This window comes from Leucoraja erinacea, chromosome 18 (genome assembly GCF_028641065.1).
Source record: "Leucoraja erinacea ecotype New England chromosome 18, Leri_hhj_1, whole genome shotgun sequence".
Classification (NCBI taxonomy): Eukaryota; Metazoa; Chordata; class Chondrichthyes; order Rajiformes; family Rajidae; genus Leucoraja; species Leucoraja erinaceus.
In genome coordinates this window covers 41,894,270-41,908,833 of record NC_073394.1, presented here as the reverse complement: position 1 = coordinate 41,908,833, position 14,564 = coordinate 41,894,270, and the positions used below count along the sequence as shown (strand labels likewise).

Sequence of the window (14,564 nt, the reverse complement as noted above, 5' to 3'; positions counted from 1 at the left end):
GTCGTTGGGGCTGCACCGTGGAGCGGCCTCCAGCAGGAACGACCTGGGGCTCCAGTCACGGAGCCTGCGGAGCTACTCACCATCACGGAGCTGGCCGAGTCCGGAGCGGGTGGAGCGGTGGTGGTGTGCTGCTGCGACCCGACCCTCGGAGATTCGGAGGCTCCAACCGCAGGTCTGGCAGACAGTAATATCAGGAGCCCGCGGGTCCCTGCTGGGAGACCGCTTTTCGCGGCTTCCGCAACGGCGACTTCACCCGCCCGAGTCGCGGGGTCGAGGAATGCCTGGAGCGGGGCCTTACACCATCGCACGGCGTGGCTTCAATGGCTGCGGGACTTTGCTAGCACCCACCCGGGGCTCCAACAACAAGACCCGGAGCGCGGCCTTGCATCACCCGGCACGGTGTTAATGGCCGCGGGACAATTGCCATCGCCCGCCGGAGGCTTTGACTCTGACATCGGGAGGGGAATGGGGAGTGCAGGGGAGAGATTAGTTTTTTTGCCTTCCATCACAGCGAGGAGGAGATGCGCTGTGATGGATGTCTGTGTAAATTGTGTTGTGTCTTGGGTCTTTTTTTCTTGTGTGTATGACTGCAGAAACAACATTTCATTTGAGCCTCTATGAGGTCCAAGTGACAAATAAATTGTATTGTGTATTGTGTATTGTCAAATTCACCACTTTCCAAATGTGCTGCTATCCCATCTTTAATAACTGATTCCAGCAGTTTCCCCACTACTGATGTTAGACTAACTGGTCTGTAATTCCCCGTTTTCTCTCTCCCTCCCTTTTTAAAAAGTGGGGTTACATTAGCTACCCACCAATCCTCAGGAACTACTCCAGAATCAAAAGTGTTTTGAAAAATTATCACTAATGCATCCACTATTTCTGCGGCTATTTCCTTCAGTACTCTGGGATGCAACATATCTGGTTCTGGGGATTTATCGGCCTTTAATCCATTCAATTTACCTAACACCACTTTCCGGCTAACCTGGATTTCACTCAGTTCCTCCATCTCATTTAACCCCCGGTCCCTTGCTATTTCCGGCAGATTATTTGTCTTCCTTAGTGAAACAGAACTAAAGTAGTTATTCAATTAGTCTGCCATGTCCTTGTTCCCCATGATCAATTCACCTGTTACTGACTGCAAGGGACCTACATTTATTTTAACTAATCTTTTTCTCTTCACATATCTATAAAAACTTTTGCAGTCAGTTTTTATGTTCCCTGCCAGTTTTCTTTCATAATCTATTTTCCCTTTCCTAATTAAGTCATTTTTCCTCCTCTGCTGGACTCTGAATTTCTCCCAGTCCTCTGGTAGGCTGCTTTTTCTGGCTAATTTGTATGCTTCATCTTTTGTTTTGATACTATCCCTGATTTCCCTTGTTATCCCTTGGATGCACTACCTTCCCTGATTTATTCTTTTGCCAAACTGGGGATGAACACTTGTTGTAGTTCACCCATGCAGCCTTTAAATGCCTTCCATTGCATATCCACTGTCAACCCTTTAAGAATCAATTGCCAGTCTATCATGGCCAATTCACGTCTCATACCCTCAAAGTCACCTTTCTTTACGTTCAGGACCCTTGTTTCTGAATTAACAATGTCACTCTCCATCCTAATGAAGAGCTCAACCCTATTAGAGAGAGGGAGAGAGGGAGAGGGAGGGAGAGAGGGAGGGAGAGAGAGGGAGGGAGGGAGAGAGAGAGGGAGAGGGAGAGAGGGAGAGAGAGAGGGAGAGAGGGAGGGAGTGAGAGGAGAGAGTGGAAGGGAGAGAGAGAGGAGGGAGGGAGGGAGGGAGAGGGAGAGGGAGAGGGAGAGGGAGAGGGAGAGGGAGAGGGAGAGGAAGAGGATGGAGGGGAGGGGGATACTCACACTGAGCCGGTGGGGAGTTTATGTGACAGATCCCAGGCCCGATCAAAGTTCGAAATCGCGAGGTGACCGTCCCGTCTTAGTAGGAGGTTGGAGGGCTGGGGATAGAGGGGGGAAGAAAGTGAGAGCGGCGGGGGGAGAAAGAGGGAGAGAGGGTGGAGAGAATAGGAGAGAGGGAGGTGGGAGAAAGAGAGAGAGAGGGGAGAGGGGGAAGAGAGAGGGAGAGAGAAGGAGGGAGGAGGGAAGGCAGAAGGAGAGAGGGGGGGAGACACAGAGAGAGAGAGAGAGGGGGAGAGAGAGGGAGAGAGAGAGAGAGAGAGAGAGAGAGGTAGGGAAGAGAGAGGGAGAGAGAGAGAGAGAGAGAGAGAGAGAGAGGGGGAGAGAGGGGGAGAGAGAGGGGGTGAGCGGGAGAGAGAGAGAAGGAAGAGGGGGAGAGAGATTGGGGGGAGAGAGATTGGGGAAGAGAGAGTGGGGAAGAGAGAGTGGGGAAGAGAGATTGGGGAGGGGGAGAGAGGGGGAAGACAAATGGAGAGAAGGGGGAGAGAGAGAGGGAGAGAGGGGGAAGAGAAGGTGAGAGAGGGGAGAGATATGGAGAGGGAATGAGAAGAGAGAGGGAGAGGATGGGGGAGAGAGGGAGGGGGAAGAGAGGAGAAGAGAGAGGGAGAGGGAGGGGGAAGAGAAAGAGATAGGGAGAGGAGGGGGTGAGGGAGAGAGAGATTAGGGGAGAGAGATTAAGAGAGATAGATTGGGGAAGGAGAGAGAGCGGAGGGAGAGAGGGGGGGAGAGAGGGAGGAGGCAGAGAGGAGAGAAAGTTTACTGCCTGTCCAACCTCTCCCTGTAGCTCAGGCCCCTTCAAAGACCTCCTCCCACAGCTCGTACCACAGACCCACTATCCTCCATGTGGAAAAATTGCTCCTCAGATTCTTATTAAAGTTTTAATCTTTCCCCCTTCTCACCTTAAACCTCTGGCCAAGAGACTATGCGTTCACCCCATCTATTCCTCTCCTGGTTTCATAGCCCTCTATAAATCACCACTCACCTTTCTGCGCTCCTAGCCAGCCCCAACCTATCCCTGGTGCTCGGGACCCTCGAGTCCTGTCAACATTGTATATTGTCTTTGAGTGCAGCATTGTGTCCGCCCACTCCTGTCCCACTTCCACTTCGAGCCAGCACCGCCAGTCAGTGATTCCTGCCTTCTCCCCACTTCCCCTGACTCCGCTATTTTAAAGAGCCCTATCTTGCTCTCTCTTGAAAGCATCCAGAGAACCTGCCTCCACCGTCCACCATTTGTTATCTGTCTGTCTATCTGTCTGTGATGTCCTGAATTATGCTAAAATGGTACACGATAGCCCACCTTACTTACAATTGTACTGTCGTGTGTTGTATCAAATTTCGTTCAGATTGATGGCATATTTTACAAGTTATTCACATTTTAAACTTTACAAAATCCAGTTTGAGAAAAATCACTTGAACTTGCACTGGCAGTTGGGAGGTTATGACGTCACAATGGGATCTCATTTACATAAACTGCCCGTCAGTAGTGTTCCATCCCACAATTACATCACAATGGTATCTCATTTACATTTAAAAAAACAGCAGCTTCCACCTCACAATGATGTCAAGGAGGTAGAGAGGGGAGAGGGGTTATGGAGGGAGGGAGGGATGGAGTGGCTGAGTGGGGAATGGATAGTGGGGTAGGGGAATGGATAGTGGGGAGAGCTGATGGAGGGAGTGGGGGAGGGGAGGAGGAGAGGGTAACGAAGATGACGAGGTAATGGAGGAGGGTGGGGGACGGAGAGAAGGAGAGAGGAGGAGATCTTATATTTTACAAGTGAGGGGTGCAGTTGGGGGGGAGGAAGCAGAAAGTAGGTGCGGGTTAGGTGGAGCCCGCACCGTTGGCAGATGGCTGAGGACACACTACCCACAAAACAGTAGAGGAGGACACAAGAATAGGGGCTACTGAAGAGGGAGAGTGAGATGCACTCACACTGATCTTATATTTTACAAGTTATTGCCATTTTAAACTTTAAAACATCTATCGTGCCGGCGCAGTTGGGGTCTATGGGTGAGTGGTGGAATATTGCATTGGGTAAACGGATCCGCACTCGATGTAGTACATGATAACACTCCACAATAACATATTTTTATGCAATGTAATACACTATAACACATTTACACCTCCTACAACACAATATATCACCCTATAACATACTATCTATATTACTAAAAGTTTCATCTTGACCACTTCCTGTTTGTACTGCAATGATTTTAGAAAAAACGGACCACTTACGGCTGTGATTTTGGCCATCTTACTCAGAGTCCCCCTTCCGCTGGGCAGGACAAGAGGACCACTTACGGCTGTGATTTTGGCCATCTTACTCAGAGTCCCCCTCCGCTGGGCAGGACAAGAGGGTTTTTCCCATCGATGAAAAATAAAACACTAATTAATGTTTAAAAAAATGTTGAGATTATTTCTCCTGTCAATCACGCCATGAAGGCCATGCCCCTTCCGGTGGGAGGGAGAGGGACTATAAAACCCGGAAGTGTTGAGTGCCTCAGGCAGTCTCCGCAAGATGGGGGAGCGAGAGGGTCACGTCTCTCAGTCTGAACTGTGAAGAACACTGAACACATGTGGCCCTTGTGGCTAAAGGGATCAGGGGATATGGAGAGAAAGCAGGGATGGGATACTGAGTTGGATGATCAGCCACGATCGTATTGAATGATGGTGCAGGTTCGAAGGGCCGAATGGCTTACTTCTGCACCTATTTTCTATGTTTCTATGTTACTAAACTGTGAGTGCCCTTAATGTGGTTTGAAAATGTAGTTTGAAAATGCAGTATGAAAATGCAAAAGTTGTTTTGTTTTGAAAATGCTAAAGTGTTGGTTATTTTGAAAAATGCTAAAGTCTTGATTGTTGTTCAAAATGTGGCTTGTTTTGAAAGTGTGGCTTGTTTTGAAAATGCTAAAGTGGTTGTTGCCTGCTTTGGCAATGGAAAAGTGGTTGTTGCCAAATGGAAAGGGGGAGGGACTATAAAACCCGGAAGTGTGGGCGTGGCTCAGTCTCTGCAAGATGGGGGAGGGAGAGGCTGCGACTCTCTGTCTTTGGTGGCCTTGCACCCTGCTTGAAGTGGTATGAAACTGCACTTGAATTTGGTGGCCTTGCAACCTGCTTGACGTAGTATGAAATTGCACTTGAATTTAGTGGAATTGCACCCTGCTTGTAGTGGTATGATACTGCACTTTTCCATTTTCAAAGCAGGCAACAGGCAACACTTTTCCATTTTCAAAGCGGGCAACACTTTAGCATTTTCAAAGCAACCAGGACTTTTGCATTTTCAAACCAACAAACACTTTTGCATTTTCAAACCAAAACTAACTTTTGCATTTTCAAACTGCATTTTCAAACTACATTTTCAAACCATATTGAGGGCACTCACTGTTTAGTAGACATGTGTTCAGTGTTATTCACAGCTCAGACTGAGAGACGTGACCCTCTCGCTCCCCCATCTTGCGGAGAATGACTGAGGCACTCAACATTTCTGGGTTTTATGGTCCCTCCCCCTCCCACCGGAAGGGGCGTGGCCTTCATGGCGTGATTGACAGGAGAGAGAATCTCAACTGGGAAAATTCCTCTTGTCCTGCGCAGCGGAAGTGGACTATGAGTAAGATGACCATAAATCACAGCCATAAGTGCTAGCGTTTTTTCTAAAATCAATATGCAGTGCAAACAGGAAGTGATCAAGATGAGACTTTTAGTAATATAGATAGATGGGCCAAAAATAGGCAGGTGGGGCTAGTGTAGATGGAGGATGTTGGTCGGTGTTAGCTAGTTGGACTGAATGGCCTGTTTCCATGCTGTATCACTCTATGACTATGACTATTAATTGGTGTTTGGATTTAGTTCGGAGAGAGTTTGGAAACTGACCTTGATATCTCGATGGACGATGTTATGTTGGTGAATAAACTCAATGCCCAAAATAATCTCAGCCACATAAAACTTTACCTCAACCTCAAGCAAAAGACTCGCTCCAACTAGACTCAGTAAATCTCCACCTGTTAAAGAAAGGTTAAAATTGGTTGAAAACTACAAATTTATATAAAGTATAGGAACAGAATTACGTCATTCGGACCTTCGAGCCGACACCACCATTCATTGTGATCATGGCTGATCGTCCCCAATCAATAACCCGTGCATGCCTTCTCCCCATATCCCTTCATTCCACTAGCCTCTAGAGCTCTATCTAACTCTCTCTTAAATCCATCCAGTAACTTGGCCTCCACTGCCCTCTGTGGCAGGGAATTCCACAAATTCACAACTCCCTGGGTGAAAATGTTTTTTTCTCACCTCAGTCTTAAATGGCTTCCCCTTTATTCTAAGACTGTGTGGCCCCTGGTTCTGGACTCGCCCAACATTGGGAACATTTTTCCTGCATCTAGCTTGTCCAGTCCTTTTATAATTTTATATGTTTCTATAAGATTCTCCCCTCATCCTTCTAAACTACAGTGAATACAAGCCTAGTCTTTTCAATATTTCCTCATATGACAGTCCCGCCATCCCAGGGATCAATCTCGTGAACCTACGCAGCACGCCCATCGTCTACTCCGCCATTCAATCATAGTTGGTCTGCCTCTCGCTCCGAACCCCATTCTCCTGCCTTCTCTACATAACTTCTGATGCCCAGACTGCTCAAGGATCTATCTATCTCGAGACCCCATTCACAGAACCGACGTCAGGAAATCCTTCAGAGGGGTGAACCCTCGAAAAGCGCCTGGTCCTGATGGTATACACGGTCGTGTTCTAAAAACCTGTGCAGACCAACTGGCTGGAGTTTTTACGGACATTTTCAACCTCTCACTTCTGAGGTCTGAGGTCCCCACCTGCTTTAAAAGGGCATCAATTATACCAGTGCCCAAGAAGAGTAAGGTGTCGTGCCTCAATGAATATCGACCAGTGGCACTAACGCCAGTGGTGATGAAGTGCTTCGAGAGGTTGATCATGGAGCAAATCAACTCCTACCTCGACAAAAACCTGGACCCACTGCAGTTCGCTTACCGCCACAACAGATCAACGGTGGATGTGATCTCGCTGGCCCTCCACTCCGCACTGGACCACTTGGACAACCAAAACTCATATGTCAGGCTGTTATTCATTAATTACAGCTTGGCATTTAACACAATCATCCCCTCCAAGCTGGTTAACAAACTCGCAGAACTGGATCTCTGCGCATGCCTCTGCAATTGGATCCTCGACTTCCTCATTCACAGACCACAGTCTGTTTGTAGTGGTGGAAATGTGTCAGCCTCGATAACAATCAGCACAGGAGCACCTCAAGGCTGCGTGCTCAGCCCCCTACTGTACTCACTCTATACTCATGACTGTGTAGCCGGTCTTAGTGCGAACTCCATCATCAAGTTCGCTGACGACACCACTATTGTGGGGCGTATCACTGATGGGGATGAGTCAGAGTACCGAAGTGAGATCGAGCAACTGTCCATATGGTGCCAGCGCAATAACCTGGCCCTCAACACCAGCAAAACCATGGAAATGATTGTGGACTTTGGAAGGAGTAGGATGGGGACCCACAGTCCCGCTTATATCAACGGGTTGATGGTTGAAAGGGGCAAAAGCTTCAAATTCTTGGGCGTGCATATTTCCGAAGATGTTTCCTGGTCCCACAACACTGATGCAATCATAAAGAAAGCACATCAGCGCCTCTACTTCCTGAGAAGATTACGGAGAGTTGGTATGTTGAGGAGGACTCTCTCGAACTTCTACAGGTGCACAGTAGTGGCTTGGTTTGGCAACTTGAGCGCACAGGAGCGGAAAAGATTGCAAAAAGTAGTAAACACTGCCCAGTCCATCATCGGCTCTGAACTCCCACCATCGAAGGGATCTATCGCAGTCGCTGCCTCAAAAAGGCTGGCAGTATCATCAAGGACCCACACCATCCTGGCCACACACTCATCTCCCCGCCACCTTCAGGTAGAATAGAATAGAATAGAATAGAATAGAATAGAATAGAATAGAATTGAATATGTTTATTGTCATTGCACAAAACTGAGCAACAAAATTCCATTTGCTTCTCCTCCGTTAAAAGAAATACAACACAACACCAATGCACATATGTACAGTTAATAGTAGAATATAAATACATTTTTAAAAGAGATTAAAAGAATTTAGCGGTATTCCTCGAAGTTACTTCTTGCTTCCCAGTGTTCACTATTGGAGTTAAGCTCTTTTATCGCACAATGGTAGAAACTATTTTTTAGTCTACCAGTGCGAGCCTGCAGAGACCTGAATCGCCTCCCGGAGGGTAGCAGAGTAAAAAGGTGGTTGGCAGGGTGGGATGTGTCCTTCTTGATATTTATGGCCCTGCGCAAGCATCGGGCCTTGTATATGTCATCCAAGGAGGGCAGGTTAGCGTTTGTAATGCGCTGCGCAGTTTTTATAATTCCCTGCAGCGCCCTCCTCTCAGCCACAGTACAGCTGGCAAACCCACACCAGGATTCCATAGGTGAGGATACTTTCCACGGCGCATCGATAGAAGGACAGCAGCAGCGGCTGTGAGACGTTAGCTCTCCGTAGAGACCTTAGGAAATACAGCCGCTGATGAGACCTCTTCACGAGAGTGACGGTGTTCATTTGCCATTTGAGGTCCTGGGAGATGTTTATTCCCAGGAACTTAAAGTCGTTGACTCTCTCCACCATGTCTCCTTTGATGTATAAGGGAGCAGGTTCCTCTCTCCTCTTCCTCCTGAAGTCAACAACCAGTTCTTTTGTCTTTGATGGGTTGAGTACCAGGTTGTTTTTGGTACACCAGACGGTCAGTTTTTGGACTCCATCCCTGTAGGCAGACTCGTCGTTGTTGTTTATCAGTCCCACCACAGTCGTGTCGTCCGCAAACTTGATGATCCTGTTTGTACTGTGTGTTGGTATACAGTCGTAAGTGTATATTGTATACAAGATGGGACTCAGCACACAACCTTGTGGCGCTCCTGTGCTGAGCGTCAGGACTGGGGAGCGATTGGACCCCATCCTGACAGTCTGTGGGCGGTCTGTTAAGAAGTCCTTCATCCATCTGCATGTGTTTGCATTAACACCCAGATCAGACAGTTTGTCCACCATTCTGCTGGGGATGATGGTATTAAATGCAGAACTAAAATCTACAAATAATATCCTCACATATGAGCCAGGGCGCTCCAGATGTGTCAGTGCAGAATGTAGAGCTATGTTGATGGCATCTTCCGTTGACCTATTAGCTCTATACGCAAACTGATGCTGATCCAGGGTGGATGGGAGTGAGGACATAATGTGGTCCAGGACCAGCCGTTCAAAACATTTCATCACAGTTGAAGTTAGAGCAACAGGTCTATAGTCATTCAAGCTCATAATGAATGTTTTTTTGGGTACATGCACGATGGTAGCAGTCTTGAAGCATTTAGGGACAGTGAACGTTGACAGAGAGAAGTTAAAGATGTCGCTAAAAACCTCCGCTAACTGGTCTGCACAGTCCTGCAATACCCTCCCTGGGATGCCATCTGGTCCAGCAGCCCTCCTGGGGTTGACCCTGCGGAGTGTTCTTCTGACGTCCTCCGTACTCACAGCGAGTGGCGGGTTGTCGGTGCTGGGTGCGGCTGCAGGTGCAGGCTCTGCCTCATTCAGCTCAAACCAGGCGAAAAAATGGTTGAGCTCCTCAACTAGCGAGTTGTTACTGCTGCAGGTACAGGAGCCTGAAATCTGCAACATCCAGGTTCAGGAATAGCTGCTTCCCTACAGCCATCAGACTATTAAACACAACTTCAAACAAACTATGAACTATAACAGCCTAATGCGCTTCATCTCTTTATTTATGTGTGCATATATATATATTCTATGGTATATGGACACACTGATCTGTTCTGTATTTATGCCTACAATATTCTGTTGTGCTGAAGCAAAGCAAGAATTTCATTGCCCTATCTGGGACACATGACTTAAACCTATCCACTGACTTGGCCTCCACGGCCATTGTGGCAACGAATTCCACCAACTGGCTAAAGAAATTCCTCCTCATCTCCTTCCTAAAGGAACGTCTTTTAATTCTGAGGCTGTGACCTCCAGCCCTAGACCCCCCTACTGGCGGGAACATCCTCTCCACCCACATAATTCAGGCCGTTCACTATTCGGTAAGTTTCAATGACCTCCCCCCTCATCCTAAACTCCAGCGAGCACAGGCCCAGTGCCGACAAATGCTAATCATATGCTAACCCACTCACAGAAACATAGAAACATAGAAAATAGGTGCACTGCCATTCAATATGATCATGGCTGATCATCCAAATCAGTATCCTGTACCTGCCTTCTCTCCATATAACAAACATAACCATATAACAATTACAGCACGGAAACAGGCCATCTCGGCCCTACAAGTCCGTGCCGAACAACTTTGTTCCCTTAGACCCACCTGCCTGCACTCATACCATAACCCCCCATTCCCTTCTCATCCATATGCCTATCCAATTTATTTTTAAATGATACCAACGAACCTGCCGCCACCACTTCCACTGGAAGCTCATTCCACACCGATAATACTCTCTCCATACCCTCTGATCCCTTTAGCCACAAGGGCCACATCTAATTCCATCTTAAATATTGCCAATCAACTGGCCTCAACTACCTTCTGTGGCAGAGAATGCCACAGATTCACCACTCTCTGTGTGAAAAATGTTTTTCTCACCTCGGTCCTAAAAGATTTCCCCTTTATTCTTATTCCGGGGATCATTCTTGTAAACCTGCTCTGACCCTCTATAGAGCCGACACATCATCCCTCAGATATGGGGCCCAAATCAGCTCTCAATATTCCAAATGGGGCCTGACCAGCGCCTTCTAAAGCCTCAACATTGCAACCTTGTTTTTGTGTTATGGGCCTCTTGAGATAAATGCTATCACTGCATTAGCCTTTTGTACTACTGATTTGACTTGCAGATTAACTTCTGGGAATTCCTCGGAGTCCATATCATCAACCGTCTTCTGGACAATCCATATTGAAGCAACGATCAAGAAAGCACACAAAGGCCTCTACTTCCTTCAAAGGCTTAGGAACTTTGGCATGTCAATAGACAATAGGTGCAGGAGTATGCCATTCGGCCCTTCGAGCCAGCATCGCCATTCAACGTGATCATTTTAGATTTAGATAGAATCCATTTGCCACACAACCAGGGTCGGCGGAACCCAGGCCGTCTGCAGCGGCACAACAACAAAGAACACACAACCACAACAAAAATGCAACACAAACATCCACCACAGCACTCACCACCGTGGTGGAAGGCACAAAATTTGGCCAGTCCTCCTCCATTTCCCCCCCGTGGACAGGACCAGAGTCCAGAGTCAGTCCAGGATTGGCTCTTCATCACCGGAGACCGCGGCTTTAAGTTGGTGTAGGCCGCAGGCCGGCGGTCGAGATTTAAAGTCTCCGCCGCAGCCAGAAGCACCGCAGACCGCAGGGCCGGCGGTCGAAGCTCCCCTCCAGGGGCGATGACAAGTCCACGCCGGACCCGCGGTAGAAGTTGTCTGCGGGACGGCAGTGGTGGCTTCCTCCCCCCCCCCGGGTCCCCCACGAGGGACCCCGGGCCATAGACACCACACCAGTTGGAGCTCTGCAGACCGCGACCTAAGGCTGCCGGCTGCCCCGAGCCAGCGAAACGGTGCGCTCCCCTCCAACGAGGGCTCACCTGCTCCACAACGAGAGTCCACGCTGCGCCCGCCGCTGAAGCCCCAAGTGCGTCTCCGGGAAAGCCCACGCCGATCCTTGATGTTAGGCCACGGGGGAGGCGACCTGGAAAAAGTCGCCTCTCCATGGAAGAGGCGACCAAAGTGGTTTCCGCCTTACCCCAAAACACATAAAACACACCGACAAACACCAAACACATACTTTAAAACACACTAAAAAAACACAAAAAGCCAAAAAAACCAACGCACTGTGACACGGCCGCCGCCAAGGCAGCGCCCCCCCACACGTTGGCTGAACATCCCCAATCAGGGGAGATTTTTGATTGGAGAAAGGCTAACTTTGAGGAGATGCGAAAGGATTTAAAAGGAGTAAATTGGGACATTTTGTTTTATGGGAAAGATATAACCATATAACCATATAACAATTACAGCACGGAAACAGGCCATCTCGGCCCTACAAGTCCATGCCGAACAAATTTTGTTCCCCTTAGTCCCACCTGCCTGCACTCGTACCATAACCCTCCATTCCCTTCTCATCCATATGCCTATCCAATTTATTTTTAAATGATACCAATGAACCTGCCTCCACCACTTCCACTGGGAGCTCATTCCACACCGCCACCACTCTCTGCATAAAGAAGTTCCCCCTCATATTACCCCTAAACTTCTGTCCCTTCTGTCCCTAGATGTGGAAGAGAAATGGAGGACATTTAAAGGTGAAATTTTAAGAGGACAGAATCTTTATGTCCCTGTTCTGTTGAAAGGAAATAGTAAAAATTGTAAAGAGCCATGGTTTTCAAGGGAAATTGGACACTTGGTTCGGAAAAAGAGAGAGATCTACAATAATTATAGGCAGCATGGAGTAAATGAGGTGCTTGAGGAGTATAAAGAATGTAAAAAGAATCTTAAGAAAGAAATTAGAAAAGCTAGAAAAACATATGAGGTTGCTTTCGCAAGTAAGGTGAAAGTAAATCCAAAGGGTTTCTACAGCTATATTAATAGCAAAAGGATAACGAGAGATAAAATTGGTCCATTATAGAGTCAGAGTGGACAGCTATCTGCAGAGCCAAAAGAGATGGGGGAGATATTGAACAATTTCTTTTCTTCGGTGTTCACCAAGGAGAAGGATATTGAATTATGTGAGGTAAGGGAAACAAGTAGAGTAGCTATGGAAACTATGAGGTTCAAAGAAGAAAAAGTACTGACACTTTTGAAAAATATAAAAGTGGATAAGTCTCCAGGTCCGGACAGGATATTCCCTAGGACATTGAGGGAAGTTAGTGTAGGAATAGCAGGGGTTATGACAGAAATATTTCAAATGTCATTAGAAACGGGAATAGTGCTGGGGGATTGGCGTACTGCGCATGTTGTTCCATTGTTTAAAAAGGGGTCTAAGAGTAAACCTAGCAAATGTAGACCTGTTAGTTTGACGTCAGTGGTGGGCAAATTAATGGACAGGTTACTTAGAGATAATATACAGAGGTTACTCGGGAAATTGATGAGGGTAAAGCAGTGGATGTTGTATATATGGACTTCAGTAAGGCCTTTGACAAGGTTCCTCATGGAAGGTTGGTTAAAAAGGTTGAATGGTTGGGTATTAATGGTGGAGTAGCAAGATGGATTCAACAGTGGCTGAATGAAGGAGATGCCAGAGAGTAATGGTGGATGATTGTTTGTCAGGTTGGAGGCCAGTGACTAGTGGGGTGCCACAGGGATCTGTGTTGGGTCCACTGTTGTTTGTCATGTACATCAATGATATGGATGATGGTGTGGTAAATTGGATTAGTAAGTATGCAGATGATACTAAGATAGGTGGGGTTGTGGATAATGAAGTAGATTTTCAAAAGTCTACAGAGAGATTTAGGCCAGTTGGAAGAGCGGGCTGAAAGGTGGCAGATGGAGTTTAATGCTGATAAGTGTGAGGTGCTACATCTTGGCAGGACAAATCAAAATAGGACGTACATGGTAAATGGTAGGGAATTGAAGAATGCAGGTGAACAGAGGGATCTGGGAATAACTGTGCACAGTTCCCTGAAAGTGGAATCTCATGTAGATAGGGTGGTAAAGAAAGCTTTTGGTGTGCTGGCCTTTATAAATCAGAGCATTGAATATAGAAGTTGGGATGTAATGTTAAAATTGTACAAGGTATTGGTGAGGCCAATTCTGGAGTATGGTGTACAATTTTGGTCGCCTAATTATAGGAAGGATGTCAACAAAATAGAGAGAGTACAGAGGAGATTTACTAGAATGTTGCCTGGGTTTCAGCAACTAAGTTACAGAGAAAGGTTGAACAAGTTAGGGTTTTATTCTTTGGAACGCAGAAGGTTAAGGGGAGGGACTTGATAGAGGTCTTTAAAATGATGAGAGGGATAGACAGAATTGACATGGATAAGCTTTTCCCACTGAGAGTAGGGAAGATTCAAACTAGGGGACATGACTTGAGAATTAAGGGACTGAAGTTTAGGGGTAATATGAGGGGGAACTTCTTTACTCAGAGAGTGGTGGCTGTGTGGAATGAGCTTCCAGTGAAGGTGGTGGAGGCAGGTTCGTTTTTATCAATTAAAAATAAATTGGATAGTTATATGGACGGGAAAGGAATGGAGGGTTATGGTCTGAGTGCAGGTATATGGGACTAGGGGAGAATACGTGTTCAGCACGGACTAGAAGGGTCGAGATGGCCTGTTTCCGTGCTGTAATTGTTATATGGTTATATATATAATCAGTTCCCCGTTCCTGCCTTCTCCCCACATCCCCTGACTCCGCTATCTTTAAGAGCTCTATCTGGCTCGCTATTGAAAGCATCCAGAGAACCTGCCTCCACCGCCCTCTGAAGCAGAGATCAACAAATGTCCCCAACAACTCTCACCAAAATCTACATATGAGTCGGAGAAAGCGTTTTATCGGGATGCATCCCAGAGCGGTTTGGGAACAGCTCCATCCAAGAACTCATGAAATTGCAGAGAGCTGTGGACGCAGCCCAGACCATCAC

General features: G+C 47.2%; 1 protein-coding gene across 1 annotated transcript in view; it reads right to left on the bottom strand.

Moving 5' to 3' along the window:
* Positions 1-1,841: 1,841 nt before the first annotated feature.
* LOC129705969 (beta-adrenergic receptor kinase 1-like) overlaps positions 1,842-14,564 on the bottom strand; it is a 36,553-nt gene continuing 23,830 nt past the window's right edge. Inside the window, exons 11-12 of the mRNA XM_055649944.1 lie at positions 5,792-5,919; positions 1,842-1,964 (exon numbers count right to left, since the gene is read on the bottom strand). Of these exons, the coding sequence (XP_055505919.1) occupies positions 1,866-1,964; positions 5,792-5,919 (227 nt within the window). The 3' untranslated portion in view covers positions 1,842-1,865. The remainder of the gene's footprint in view (positions 1,965-5,791; positions 5,920-14,564) is intronic.